The sequence below is a fragment of the Vanessa cardui genome, chromosome 8 (assembly GCF_905220365.1).
Source record: "Vanessa cardui chromosome 8, ilVanCard2.1, whole genome shotgun sequence".
In the NCBI taxonomy this organism is placed as follows: Eukaryota; Metazoa; Arthropoda; class Insecta; order Lepidoptera; family Nymphalidae; genus Vanessa; species Vanessa cardui.
Window position 1 is genome coordinate 8254297 of NC_061130.1, and position 16459 is coordinate 8270755.

The following is a 16459-nucleotide window of genomic DNA, read 5'->3' on the forward strand; positions in this document are numbered from 1 at the left end:
TAATAATATAAAAATAGTTTTTGCAACGATATGAACACAACGCATACATATATGTACACAGCGATACACATACTTGATTCGTCCGAAAGAGCTCGAATTTGTAAACATGCTTTACGCAACTTTTTCATTTTTTGTAACAATCGTATACTTCAAGTTCAAATAATTTGTACATGACGTTTATTTGAAGCGTCAGTTCTCACTTAAGTCTAACAACAATTAGACGTTAAACGTTAGAACTGAGTAAAATGAATCGATTAATCTCGATGAAAAGTTCTGACAAAGTATTAAAACTTCGATTAGCCGTTCATATATTGACACTTACGCACTCTATTATCGTGACATTCAAGTTATTAAATGTTGATTTTGATTCATCAGATGACCCGGCAGTGCGTCAATATTCGAAATTAAAATGGAAACTTATAACAGCTTGGTTTAATGTAAGTATTGTATTTATATATGCATATATTTATATACCAATAAATAACAAATTTTTAAAAGTAAAATATTTTCGAAATTTGAAAAAAGTGCCATGCAATCTGATAGGACAAAAGAATGTCGAGGCTGCATATCCAATATCCAATCATCTCTAACAATGTTTACCCGATCACCCAGCTATGTATGTATTTTTATTTCGGCTTTAGAAAAATGGTACTTATTTTATGAAGGTAATTGACATCTTGATTTTTAGCATGATTTAGGTGTGACAAGCCTTTAATTGCTCGACAATCCTGGAAGCCCTTCAAATTGGTAAAGATCCTATTACGCATGGCAACCATATACATATACGGTTTATACTAACACCATAAATAATTTTATTAAAATAGCAATAAATTCTTTACTTTTTCGTTTTTAATTATTTAATTGAATACGTACAACAATATATTCTCTCTCATTGTATAATAATGTATATTTTGATTTTATGTTGTAATGATTCACATAACTGATTTTTTAAATATAATCTAAAATTAATTTTTTTGAAGAACACAGTATATTCATCTATCGCAAAATTAAATACTAATCGAAATTAATAAGGGCTACTACACAAACCATTACCTCGATGAATGGCAATGTCTATATTCCGAGTAACAAAATGAAACGCTCCTTTCTTCACTTCAAGAAATACAGGATATACCTATATATATAAATATATACTATACTCGTAGGTATATTTTAGTCATATTATTCGATTATTAATTTACGAGCACATTTTTACGAATATGATAAGTAACTAAATTTATTTTAATTCAAGTTTATGATTTAGATTGCGTGAAACGAAGAGTAATATGAACAGAATTAATAATTATGTAAATAAATAATTTAATTTTGAGTAATTCCCTAAGTGCAAGTGACGTATCACAACAAAACGACCAAGGCCGCGAAACATACCGCTTTGAATTATTGCGTTAACGTTTTGAATAAAACCTGCCGAAATACATACCTAATGTTGTTGAAATACCCGTTAAAACTAGAACTGTTATTAATAAAAATACTTTTACAATCAGACGTTTCGTCTTGTCAACACCAACAAATTTTTGTTTTATTAAAATACTATAAAAACAATAACAATTTATTTTGACAATAATAAATATATGTCAACTTAATTGTTATCTTAGTATTATTGGAGTAGTAACAGGAGGACTGTTTCATTTTTAGTTCAGAGGATTGGAATTTCGATGGATGGTGAAATGCTGCTAGCATTCTCGCCACCATTCTACTTGGTCGTTATTTTTACAGTAACTCTTTTTCAATATTATTTTTATATAGTCATGTAAATAGATCCGTTGGTATTTAATTGCAATATATTGGAATTTTTAAAATTATTCTAAAACAAAGTAACTTAAGGACATCCGTTGATACTTTTATCAACAAACTCATGGTCACACTAAGGAATGAATAACTTAACCAAGTTACTGCACATATTTACTAAGACAATATTTATATGTTATGGGAACATATTATTATGCACTCTGTTTCTTATTTCCTTTTGGCTAGATACAATTGTCAAGTCTTATGTATTAAGAAAAAATATTCATCTACAACACATTTAGAAAATGATAAATACATGTTTATGGGAAAAATATATTATAGTGAAAGTGTAACCCAAAATATTTACAACGTAATAACTTATAAATATTCCGATTTATACTTAATGCTCATGGGATTTGCCCCGTTAGTCCAGTAGCTAGATTGTTCTACTGCAGATTAGAAGAGCTAGTAACCAAGTAAAGTGTTGGGCCAATAAAATGTAGTGGAGTTTTTCTATCAAGAAGTTCTCAGTAACGGCACGGAAAACGCTTAGCGTCCTTGAATAGACAATACTTGCGCATATATTTAGACTCTATAATATTTCCTGCGCAGTTGGCTGGTTGGCCAAATAGGGTTTTATAGGGTTTGGCTATAGAGAAAGGACGCCATGACCAGGATACTAATAATAAAGATTCAGAAAAAAATAAAAAAAAACGCCTTTGAAGCATTTAAATTGATTTTTTTTAACATATTAATGTTAAACGTGCATTGATTTTTTTTAACATATTAATGTTAAAAAAAAATCAATGCACGTTACGTTACTAATTTGTTGTACAGTAAGAATAAAAAAACCTTCGTCAGTTTTGAAATTCATTCCTTTATCAAATCTTAAGCTGTTGATTCATTTTGAATCTAAACATCAAATAATACGCAATATGTCATTCTCAATCGGTAAAGCAGATTATCGTTCACACTGAGCTTATTTTAAATTACTTATATTATTTTAAATTATCTGAATAATTCGTATTCGCTGTCAAATATCTAGAAAAAAAATAACTCTGTCCTTAGATGAACCGAACAGCAAAATTATGTACTTTAAAAGAAAATTTAAATAAATGTATATTAAATACCCATGGCATATATATATTTATCTGATAATGAGTGAATGGTTTTGCATATAAACTAAAGTTTTTTACTAATCTGTAATAAATAAAAAATATATTATGACACCTCAGAAAAAAAAACCCGGTTGTATCAGACTTTACCGTTGGCTATTTTAAGTGTCCGTTTTTTTTTTTGGGAAAAACACCGACGTTGTTCAAACATTTTGTACAAAATTAATATTTGGAAATAATATAATTTATTCGATTCGATTGCTATTCTTTGTTACTACAAATATTTATAAATAGGAATCGTATCAAAGTCAAGTTCAATCAATCGAGTTGTTTAAAAGAAATAAGCTGTGAAAAAACAGACGGAAAGAGAAAGCGATTTTGATTTATATTATAGAACAACCGTAGTCTAAAAATAATGCATATAGAAAAAAGTTCTTCGTAATTTAAAAGTTAATCTGCATTATAAAAAGTTAACTAAAAAGATAAATTGATTTGCCTGCAAAAACTGTTATATAACACAAAAACGCAAGAATTTCAAAAGGTAATTTAATTTACTGTAATGTATTTATGTGACACCTTTTTTAGTTGATTGCAATTGGACCGATATAAAAATTTTTAATTTTTAGTGTTTTTATGGCAAAATTTTATCATCTACTATTAACGCACTTGAATCCAGTATATAAGTGAAATTTAACCGATACACGAAAAAGAGCACCTCCAAAACATAAGTTTTCCTTACCGATGACGCTTTGCTTGTTAGAGCAGTGTTTTTCGATTTGAAGTATGTAAGTAAGTAACTACAGGCACAATATAAGATTATATTTTCTAGCGTAGGTGGTGCATTGATGATATAAGGAACGATATTTTTTACAATGCAATTGTTTATTCACAATGGCACTGTTGCCATCAGGTATATTTACTAGTTCATCAAATAATATAATAAAAAATAAGGTTCTTAATAAATATTCTAATAATCATTGAAAACTCGATGATACCCGAAGCACAATATTCCTTTTAAGTGAAACATTGCCATTTGCGAATGAACCAGACGAAAATAGTTGAATAATCAGTTAAATCAATTCAAATCATCAATTTTATTCAAATAAACTTGTAATTGACTTGGAAACTATGGGAAAGCAGTGTCAAGTTGTAGGAAAGCAAATTCTACTCTAAACGTGTGAAAAAAACATTTTATAATTGTTTTATTTTTTAGTTCCTAGGTACTGGATATTTAATCATAAGCATCTTCTGCGACTGGGAGGCACTAAAAGGAAACAAAAAATCGAAATACGTTCAAATTTTAAGCAAAATCAATACATTTACGTTTACAAGCATTATTTTCCCGACAACGGCCGTAAGTACTTACTCAATTGAATGAATAATTATTATTAATGATATACAAAATTATGCTCAATTTTTTTTTTAACATGTTATACAAGATATTCGTCACTGTATCTGGTATATATACAATATACATATCTATTATTTATATCTCATCCTCCTGTACTTTTTCAATTTGCTTCTTTGTGTAATGCTTAGCATAGCTTTTTAAAACCGAAGTTGGATCAAAATTATAACTGTCAGAGATAATAAAAGATTGAACACTGTTTACTGTCACCAGAAATGAACATCAAACATCAGCAAAATCAAAAATCTGTGCAGTTTTAGTCTTACTGATTATTAAAGTTGGTGGTAATTCTTTGAATGCCTATCTAATACCACTCACTCATCATATATTGTTTTGTTCCGTTTTGAAGGGTGAGTATCCCAGTTAAACCACAAGAACATAGGACATAACCTCTAAGTTTCCAATGTTGCTATTTGCTTTTATGAATAGTTAATATTTCTTACCCCACCAAAGTCTAGGGGCGATACAGGCCACTTGCCATCAGTTGGGCAATTATCTAATATATCATTAAAAATTTAAAGAGAACGTTTTTCACTCTACGCTGCAGTTTTTTCATCTAGTCAGGTCTAGGAACCTATGACTTATCACCATCAACCCACATCACAAATAAATATTATGCTCCAAGGTCGGTCTTCCTTCAAACACTGTATTATAAATATAAATTCCACTGTCAAAAAAAATGGAAACTTAAAATTATTCCCAAATATTTAATTAAAACGATTTAACAATTAAGTATCAAAATAAGACATTTCGGCTACACGTCACGCTAAAACGCTGTTAGACCGGGAGATGATAATGACAAAATATTTGGTCATTTGTACCAGTATGGCGGTTCTTCAGGGGTCTAATTACGTATTACGACTATATATTTACGACTTTCTATTATATGTATCTTGATCACTTTTTTGCTTACTTCTATTATTATATATGAAATGATCCTTATTACTCGATAGTCATTGCAAACCATTTGTCAGAAATCTTTTCTTCTTACATCAACTTATTGAAAAATATAGTCACGTAAATGAAAAAAGGATGCTCTACATAACAATCTTTCACACTCATATATATTTTCATCGATAGTTACCCTTCAAAGAAATATTAACAACGTAGGTATTTCGGGACAAATATGTATATTCATCAAAATTCCTTCCTTGTCGAAATGAATATTTGATATTTAAGTTATCAAGGTAAAAATCAATTTATTAAAATTATAGCATCCTTTATGATTTGTGGTTTTTTTTATTAAAAAAATATCTTTAAAAGATCGATAACAATGAATTGATGTCGACAAAAATAAAATTAAATCATTTATTATTTAGTAGCGACCCGCCCCGGCTTCGCACGGGTGCAATACTGATACTTAATATACTACAGAATTTGTTTATTTAACGACATCACATTAGATATTGAACTATATTATTCATGTATTATAGACAAAAACCTTCCTCTTGAAACACTTAATCTTAAAAAAAAACCGTATCAAAATCCGTTGCTTACTTTTTAAGATTTAACCATACATAAAGGATATAGGAACAGAGAAAGCGACGTTATTTTATACTATGTAGTGATATTTTTATGTTTCAGTTTGGAGATATACTTTTCTGGCGGATCTGGAATGATAATCGGGAACTCATTATGCCTCTATCAGCAGAAAATTACATCACAGTGTGGGACCAACATAGTATGCACACGGTTTCTCTTATTTTCGTCCTATATGAACTTATATTAGTTCACAGAGAGAGACCAAAAAGCTATCAATCAGAAATAATCGCAATGTTTACGTTCCTCAACATATATTCTTTGATGTAAGTAACGTTAAATATTTTAGAATTAAAAAAAATTAAATATATATATTTATTTGAAACGATCAATGCGAAAACTTAAATGAATCAATTAATTGGTGAGTAACTAACTGAATATAATTAAAATATTTTTTAAATGCATGCTGCAGTTTACGAATGCTAGTGTGTTGTACTGCTTCTTCAATTTTAAAATAATTTCAAAGCTATTCATAAACGCTTTGACTCATTAAGCTGCTTCGTAATGAACAATGCTATTTAATATGACAACAAAATTTATCGAAAGACAAACTAAAATAAGTATTCAAGATAATTTAATGTAATAACCAGCGTTTTTAAATATTATATGTATGAATGAATGTGTAAATGTATTTTAAAAATATAGTTAACAAATAATTTCAGCCTTGAGTCTTTATAAGCAATAATTTAGATGTTTAACAAATATTCACTAAAGCAAGTAATTCAATGTTTATTGCAAATATTTTCCCATTAGTAATTTTTAGTCCGATTTATAAACTTACTACAATGTTAAATCTGTGCTGTATAATCGTAAGATTAAAATACTGTTAATTAAGATGATACGTGTAAAAAAACATAATTTTGTTCACAGGTGCATCATTAGTTTGCTAAACGGAGAATACGTTTATCCCTGCCTAAAGCTTTTTTCTAATGGCAAACTCTTCGTGCTATTGATTTACGCATATATATCTCATTTATTTTATTACACCAGCCAATGGTTGATTATTGATTTAATAAATGGAAGCAAAAATGTTACTAGTGATAAAATATGTAATAATATATTCATGAGACTTATGACGGTGAAATCTTGAAATATAACATCAAAGGCTATTGTTAGAATTGTTTAGTATTTTATTTTAACATAAATTACAAGGAACAAAACAGGTCATATATCATTTGGGTTGAAATACCATTGTTGCCATTTTTTTGTATTAGATATAAGTATTATGCATATTATTAAAATACCTTGTAAGGTTTAGTAAAATACTTTTATTTTATACGATCAAATATTATTCACTCGTACGTGTTATTGCAAATATGTATATAACACATTAAAATATCAGTCCGTAAATGAACAAGGCGTTATTCCTATTCTTTTTGGAGCTTTATCATTGTTCGATTAGTAGATATTCATTTGGCTCTTCTTTGCTGTTTCAAAATGTTTTCTTTTGCAATAAGATAAATTTATAATCACGAAAGAATTCAAGGATTAACCGTCTAAATTCGGTCTTTCATATAAGATTCGTCATCAAACAAATAGGGCATAACAGAATATTTCATAAGTTTAATCTGGTAAAGTTCAAACGTCTTGTTTCAATTCTCGGTGCTTCATGAGTTTTCGAATTTTAGCACCCAATTAAAAGTTCTTTCGCTTCTTCTTATATAGCATTTTTATTATTTAGTCGTTTGACATTATGCTTGTCACATTGTGATACTGTTTGTGTATAGAAATAGAAGACAAAAGTACATGTGAAATTCAAATTATAAACATACTCCTTTTTCTGCACCAGAAACTTTTTAATGAAGGTCTTTTGTATTTAATATAGTGACTTCATTTATTGTTTACTAATGATAAAAATACATTTTTATCAGAGCCGTCTCAAGCTATGCTGGAACCCTTTAATTTGGGAACACATTAATTTGGGACTCCTCTTGCTAAATATTTACTAAAATTAGATATCTAAGTAAAAATGGAACAATTTATTTTTTACTAAAAAATCCTCTACCATAAATCAAAGAAATCATTAGCAATATGTTAAATTTCAAATAAACGGTCCGGTAATTTTAGTAAATACTTAGGAATCTGATTTGTTGTACAATCTCATGGCTACAGCATGTCTATTTCTTTCATCAAGAGCACGTATAGATTTCAACTTTTAATGTCGATTATCGTCACCATCCTTTCGACAAAGATGGTAGTAATTTCTCACAAATATGTCATTTTCGAAAATATTCATATCAGGCAACGTACACAAATGTGTGAAAGAAATTGTTGGGTCCTCGGGGTGGCCCTCAGGATGGGATCCCTGGATACTTGTCGCTTGTGCCGTTATATCAAAAGACGGTATAATCTTCATCATAATTAAAATGGGCTAGTTATACGTCCCGGATATGATTTTTTTTTTATTATAATAAAAAAATTGGGACAAAATTGCATAACGGCTGTCCGTCATTTGTGATTTAATTATGAAATTTAAAACGCTTTAATAACTTTTTTTATCATAATAAACTAATAATGCAAATTTGTAATTATATAAGTAATTACAATTTAATGACACCTTAACCTGCCATGATTTCCATTCTCAGTAGTTTTTTTTTTGTGTAAATTCAATTTATAGCTAATGGTTTCTAATAATTATTGGCGTTCATAAGCAGTGTTATTAAACCAGCATGAAGACACTCAGAAATAATAAAAGTAATATAAGCATTTTGAACTTTGAAAGCAAAATTAAACTAATTTTAAGATAATGTGTGGAATAGTGTAAAATAAATCGCATGAACATAAGTATAAGGTATTTATCTTTATACCAACTTGACTCGTAACAGACTGTAGGTATTTGGTCCATGTACCAATTAGACTAAAATATTTAGTCTAATTGGTACTGTTTTCTTTTTTCGTAAATATCTAGTAACTTTCCTTTCGTTCCGTTGCATGTAAATGCCGTGATGTACTGTTATACCATCACACCCCGACTCTAACGCCGTATAGCATATACTGAATTGCTTTATTATTATTTTAATTAAAATTATTTTATTTCACATTACTTAAGATCCGGTGAAGGAAATTAGTCGACACATTGGCTATAAAAAAGGACACGATGACTTAATAGTGTACGATTATATATTCTTAAATTTACATCAATTTCAATGTGTCATATCCACTGAATGTCTTCAGACGGAAATCTTGTGCAATTGTAAAAATACCTATACTTTCTTGTACCATTTTAGTCTGTGACCAAATTGAAAGCCAGGATCATGACGTCATCGGCACAGCTACACTTTGACATTGATACGTTCATCGCTTAAATAGCAGCCTGCTAGCCTGCCAGTTGTCTAATCAGCCTTCAAATACAGGTCGAACGGCAAAAGCGATTGGAATTCTTCTTCCTGACTCTGCGCATGCATATATTTCCGAGAGGTAACTCGTCGATCTCACTTAATTTGGCTGTTGTTTATATTTTCTATGTTAAAAATAGTAAATATATTGGCAAACCTGCGTTTTATAAAATGGTTTCAAGGTCAAAATAGCGCATATAAAAATAAGTACTCATTGTACTTATTTTTATATACGCTTACTTATACGCTAGGTTAGGCTTTAATTATACTCTATTTTATTGTAATATTACTCTAACTTTTTAACGAACACATTAATTATTATAAAAGCTTAATTCTTAGTACTCATAATCATAATGATATATATTTATAATAACTATATCCCTTAAAAACATTGCAACAGAATATAAGTGTTCGCAGTTTCGAAAGGCGTTATTCTTACATTTAAATGTAAAGCTAATATTAGTTTCATTAAGTTATTATAATTGTAGCTTAAATAATTTCAAATCACAGATCGCGTCCAAAGTTTACCGTAACAAGTAATAATTTTATCGGTTTATATACACTTTTATGGTATATATATTTAAAATATTATTATTATCTGTGTGAAAGTGGCAGTAACTTTTATCCCACCGCTAAGATTGAAGTTCTGTCACAAATACACCAGACAATAGATTGTGTTAAATTATTAATAGACTATTCTGCTTACGTCAGACTTTGCACAACCATCTATAAATATCGGCATTTCATACAAAACATTTACTGTATCCACAGTTTAGTTCGGTTTTTATTTGTTTTCCATGTGTTAATTTAAATCGAATTTTACAAACACAACACTATTTCAATTGTCGCATCCGTTTTGTTTAATTTACATACTTTTAGTACTAAGTGGTTATTCTTCTTCTTGTGACTGTCTTCGGTTAGATTTGTGTGCCTTAAATTCTACCACCTATGTCCTAGAACGGGTTATATTTTGATGATGACATTTTTTTTTTGACACAACCTCACATACATTACTCTGATTCCAATGTAAGTAGCTAAAGCACTTATGTTCTAGAAAATCAGAAGAAACGACGGTACCACAAACACCCAGACCCAAGACAAGATAGAAAACTAATGATAATCTACATCGACTCGGCCGGGAATGAAGCTGGGACCTCGGAATGGCGTACCCATGAAAATCGGTGTACACAACACTCGACCACGGAGGTCGTCAATTATTCGCTTCCATAAATAATAATAATTATAGCTCAGTAATATTAAGTCTTCTGAGGTACTAAAACAAAAAAAAGCTTAACACTTCTAGTCGAGAATTGTAATAATTATCGGTAAATAAATTAAAAAAAATGAAGTTTAACTCAAACCGCCTACCCCGAAAAACATATATCACTATATAATAATTCAGTTTCAGATAACTTCATCATTGAGAATAGGGATGCGACAAATTCACAGTGAGCTAAGTGCAAATAGAATTGATTTCATATAAATCTTTATACCTATTTAGCTTTAATATGGAACTTTTCGATAACTTATTTAATATCTCAATATATTTAAACTGGATAACGTCGACGGCGGTTTATGTTGTTATTGTACTATTTGATTAGTCCATATGTGATGAAATATATTATATAATGAATTAAAAATTTAATTTGACAATAATCTATTGTACTTTAGGCAAACTATACAGAGCGAGGCAGCTACTCGTCTTTATCTTTGCCTTCCAAGTATAATAGAAACTTAGACTAAGAGTTTCATTCATGCGCTCGAAGTTAGACATGAGGAACTCATTTCATTGTGTATCTGATAGTTTTTACTATTTTAGATGTGAGTATTGTTATTTATAAAGATAATATATTCTCATATTAACGTGGTCGATACTACAGCCCAATCCAATCACAAGAAGACCTAAGTACAATAAACAATACTCGACTGCGAAATGTCGTGATATCGTTGGTAGACAAAATAATCTACGATTTTAAACAAAATCGCTATTTGTACGATATTTTCTACCTTGCACAAACATTCTGAATTTGGAACCAGCTTTCGCCGGCAGTTTCCGGAACTGATACGACTTGGGCACCTTCAAGAAAGGATCCTCAAAAGGCAACATACTTGCAAGAACATCGGTATTGCAGATGTCCATGAACAAGGTTGTAGTCACTTTCCATCGGGTGAACGTCTAGTTAGGTCACTATTCCATAAGTTAAGAGAAATATTCTGTTGTTGTTGTCTATAAATAAATATACACTTATTAATCAAGAACCCTTAGCAGTATACAATATATGTAAGCTATTAGAAAACGGCATGGAATATGGTAATCTAAAATTTGTCGATCGAAATGGCTTTAATTTTTTTTTCTCTGCCCAGCTTTTTTACACGTATTTCAACAGAGAAGTAGAGGCTAATTATTATTATAAAAAAAAAATTTCAATGACTTAAAACATTAATTGATAAACTTCAAATAGCAAGGTGTACCATATATTATGCATATTTTAAAAATATAATAAAAAAAATCAAACACTATCAAAGTAACAGCTTTTGTAGCACTAGGAGTTTATACAGCTTTTGATAAATATCGCAACAACACAGACCACAAATTCACAGATATCTCTTTGTCGCAAGCAAATAATTACCTCGTGTATATAAGATTCTTGTTATGACGTTATCAAACCACTTTTGTCTTATTACGACTTACACAAACAAATAAAACTTAAAAGAAACCTACTATAGAAACGTTTTTTACAAGCAAACAATTTATAACTCATTTTATATTCATATATACAATTAATATAACAACTTATACAATTCATACTATATGACTTTATAATAAGGTATAAAAATCTTACTACTAAATGCGTACGTGTTTGGTTTGGTCCAATTAACATTCGTGTCATAAGTAACAACAGTAACAGTATTTATATTAGATTTTAGTTATTTAGATTGCAGTTTATGTATTTGCTTTTGTAATTACATTTCTATTTTATAGCTTACCTAGACCTCACCTTTATTTTAATTTTATGAGAAATAAATAAATAAACACGGACGCGGGTTCGGAAAACAAAATACCCTGATCTGAGATTCTTCGGCGAAAGAAACCCCGGTGGCTCTCATTATGATTTAATTACATATATTCCACGTGAAAAGAAATAGCCAGGCGCCTTTTATTCCCAAGGCCTGCTATCAATCATAACGTTGCTAATTATATATTGCTAATCTTTTGCATACAAGCGTTCTATAATATTTTTTTTTAATTTGCCAACAGACGACGCTTTCACGGATCCTGTTGTAGAACAGTATACATTGCCCCACAAAAGAGTTACTGACTCTATGTATCAGACGATTAACAGGCGTGACAAGTTTGTGTTTATTTGTTGCATCAATTCTATAAGTATCACATTTTATTATAAATATTTTTCATGTTTACGTAACATTTCAGAATATATATTGAGATGCAATAGTCAATATCTTTAAATGTATGCTTCCATTAATATTTTTTGTTGAGAAACACCGTGAATAGGCCTCGTATGCCGTGACGGTAAACGGTATGAAGCACTCTTCCACCTTCAAATCTTGATTGTGTGTGTGTGTGTGTGTGTACACCGGGTTATGTCTCTACTCCATCTAATGGTATGTGGCCAGTACAGTTAGGGAGAATAAACTGCTCGAGTAGCTCTCGCCATGCCTACTTGCTAGATGCCACTTCGCGCTTCGTTTGAAGGAACCCAAGTTATAAGAGGAGGGTAACACGAGTGCTGGCAGAGAATTAAATTTTTTGGAGATGCGACATAGAAAAAGTTTCGAATTGTTGTGTTGTATTGGGTTTATTTTATTCCACATTTATTAAGTTTTCCAATGCTCAATGCCTATAATTATTATTTTTCAAAACAATATAAATCTAGCAAGACTGTCGGAAATATAACCATACTGGTAATAATCCTATTGGATTTTATTTATTATTGCTTTGTGGTTAATCGTGCCAACATTGAGTGTTTTTATTTGAATGGTAAATAAGCCAGGGATTAGGTGAAGTGCATTGATGGTATACGGAACAGTTTATACTTTTTGCTACAACAATGGATCGAAGACGACAATATACAAACAGTTGAAACATCCTTAAATAGACAAACTTTGTGACGATAATTTTTACATCTCCTAATATTGTAAAGAAAAAACGTTTAGTTATCGTACGTCAATTAATGTATGACATTTTTTTTTTATTATATAGATAGGCGGACGGGCAAATGGGCATCTAATAGTTATTGAAAAAGGGACTTTTAGAAAATCATCTCATCATCTGAGAAAATAACCACTTATGGTTACGAAATATTAGCCAACGTTGGAGGGACTAAGACGTTATCGTATAGTAACACTTCCTCACTCACCCTTCAAACCGGAACACATCAATACTAAGTACTCTTGTTTGGCGGTAAAACATCTGATAATAAACGGGCTAGCCCAGAACCTACCAACAGATTATTAATTCCTGCTAAAAAAATATTTGCAATTTCGCCTGTTTAAATAAATGCTATTAGGATAGGATTTTGTAAAACCTTAATATACATAAAAATATTTTAATTAATAACATTAAATATTAATAACATTAATTAAACACGTAATTATTTAACAAAAATGTGTTTGAAATAATCTAAAGTACATACATTATATATGTTTTGAAGTTGTAGTGGAATAATAATGTTACTGTTCTGTAATAGTCATGGGTCTGTTGGGTATGTTCTTCTGGTCCTAATTTACTAATGATTATTATGATTCAAACGATCATATTGGTTTGTAAATAACGTAACCATAAAGTAAGTAAAATAAATCTACGAGTCTTACCTGCGCGCGTGAGATAGTTCTGTGATCCGATGATTTAGTGAGAAAATGGTGGTCGAGAGCAGAAATTATGCATTGTTTAAATGTTTTCTCATTCATATTTTATTTATTTTACAAATGTTTTTCTTACGCCTTGGAATTTATTGAACTGGTTTTTGTCTTACTGATTTTATTTCCTGAAACGTTTGTTACTGCTATACATATATCATACACCTAAATATACATAAATTCATACATACATATTACACATTAGAATACTTTTGTTATACATTTTATATTGTGATTTATATAATTGGCATATTTAAAAAAAAAAAAACTGTTCCCAACCTTGGTTTTCATTCTTTTGTTTCATTTATTTCTATTTGATTGTCAAACAAAATCTAAATTATATATTTTATCATTACAATTAATTAAGCTATATTACTACAAAAACTCTGTTTTCAAAAAAGTTTGAGCCTATATTTAAAATCACCGATGAGATTATTATGAGACCAAACAAAATTTGTATATAAAGGCCACCTATTAGCGTATCGGTTAAACAGTACGAAACGAGTAAAATACGCAGGCATGGAATATTGCTATATGTCGACTTCAGGCGCTTTTATTGATCGACCACTAGATGTCTGACAAAACTTCCTGTAAAAATCCTAATATAATAACTTTAGTAATAATAACTTTAGTAAAGCATGTAAAAACTAATAAAAACTAAAGTATATATGATTTACAGTTTATTAAATTAAAGTGTAATTGACATGATTTTTAATTAGATTTCTATTTCTTTTAGTCTATAAATAGGCTGTGGCTGGAACGTTATATTATAGTTTAGTATTTTTTTTATATCATCACTACAATTTTTGCACTTTTTATTTTTGCTTCTTAACCCGCTTTAGCAACATAAAATATAGTTAAGCTCGGACCAATCATTATAAATACCTTTAACATTAATGAAAAAATACTTATTAATGTATTAATAGCTCATATATATTCATATAACTAATACTTATTTGTCTTGCTTTTATTGTTACAAATTATAATGTTCATTTATTATGTTATATTTTCTGAGCTGATTCCTTCAACATTTCTTTTCAACAGTTATTCTTTGAGGTGAAGATAGTTTGAAAAGCAGGAAAAGTGTAAAGACTGGATAAGGCAAGTTGAATAACGATCATATATTATGTTTAGTACAGACTGTTCGCCCTACGTCTATTCTGTATGGCTGGGTGACCTAAATATCAACAGTACTGACACCTAACAAGCTGTCAGATTTCCATTTACTTTGGTGACAGGCTGCGATGTGAAATCCCCTCAACATTGAGAGCACTCTCGTTACTAATTAGAGATTAATTGAGTCAGGGTGTAAGAGCCTTCATAGGTACTTTACTAAGAACATTAATGTATTAGTTTGAAGAAAATTTTTATGAACTATAATGAATATCACTATTTAATTCACTCATTAATATGTGATTTGACACTTTTTGATATTTTAAAATGTATTGTGGTATTTGGGTAATTTGGGCAAGAAAATGTAAGTCAGTAAATCAGTTAGCCGCGAGTCGCTGTCGGTGTTGCACGCGGCGCTATGTTCCGCTCAGTGGCTGTCGGCTGGAAACGTTACTGGTGGGGCACAGGTACGGAACTAGTAATCACGACATCCTCAATTAAAAAATTGAATGTTCCGGGATACGAAATTGTTGCACCTAAATTTTTTAACGCAATCTTTACAAGTACAATTTTTACCGCGAAACTTATTCAAATCACTAGAGCACAACTCGTTTCGCTGATGTTGAAAAAAAGTGATGAAACGTTGAACAATAAACGTAAATTTAATCGTGATATGTTTGGATTAATTTCAAATTATAATATATTCGAAAAGGTATTTAGACCGATATTTGGCAATATAATCGCACAGTGAATGTTTGAGTTTAGTATGGCTGAATGCCCTCAACTATTTACGTTCGCGATCGTACGTCTTCGTTGCGTCTTCGGTAGTTTTCGTAACACGTGGTCGTGGTCTTGACAGGTGATAGCAAAACTGTTTCGGCCCAGTCAATGACATTGAAAAAAGTAACGGTAGTGCGGAACTGTTGCGATATTCGGTAATAATCTCTATATTATTTTTATCTAATCTCTTCAACTGATTTGTAAGATTCATTTTTACACCATAATTAAATTATACATTTTACGCGCAATATTTTATTTTATATAATTATAATTCTGCAACCAAATGTTGAAGGCTAGATTACCTTTTCCGTGTATAAGTATTAACATAGCATTAATAATTTATATGATAACCATAGGTAATACCGATTTGCATATGAAATAAATGTGTGTAAAATCTTTTATAATACTGTTAATTAAAATAGTTGTACCTCGTAGAGTCGAGAAGAGATACTGCTGACACAAAAATGCTTAGCCTATGAATTCAGTTTAACGGAAAGATTAAAACTACATAGTAATAAATACCATACAATTAAAATACTTACTAC

At 30.0% G+C, this 16459-nt stretch overlaps 2 protein-coding genes across 2 annotated transcripts in view; both read left to right on the forward strand.

Annotated features, from left to right (window-relative positions):
* The first annotated feature begins 206 nt into the window (after window positions 1-206).
* LOC124532036 (androgen-dependent TFPI-regulating protein-like) lies at window positions 207-7051 on the forward strand. The gene is made up of 4 exons (XM_047106662.1): window positions 207-437; window positions 4075-4215; window positions 5854-6074; window positions 6679-7051. The coding sequence occupies exons 1-4, from the start codon at window positions 246-248 to the stop codon at window positions 6896-6898; spliced, it is 774 nt and encodes a 257-aa protein (XP_046962618.1). The 5' UTR covers window positions 207-245; the 3' UTR covers window positions 6899-7051.
* Window positions 7052-15468: 8417 nt separating this feature from the next.
* LOC124531972 (inactive pancreatic lipase-related protein 1-like) overlaps window positions 15469-16459 on the forward strand; it is a 42897-nt gene continuing 41906 nt past the window's right edge. The window contains exon 1 of the mRNA XM_047106576.1: window positions 15469-15601. Coding sequence (XP_046962532.1) covers window positions 15553-15601 — 49 coding nt within the window. The 5' untranslated portion in view covers window positions 15469-15552. The remainder of the gene's footprint in view (window positions 15602-16459) is intronic.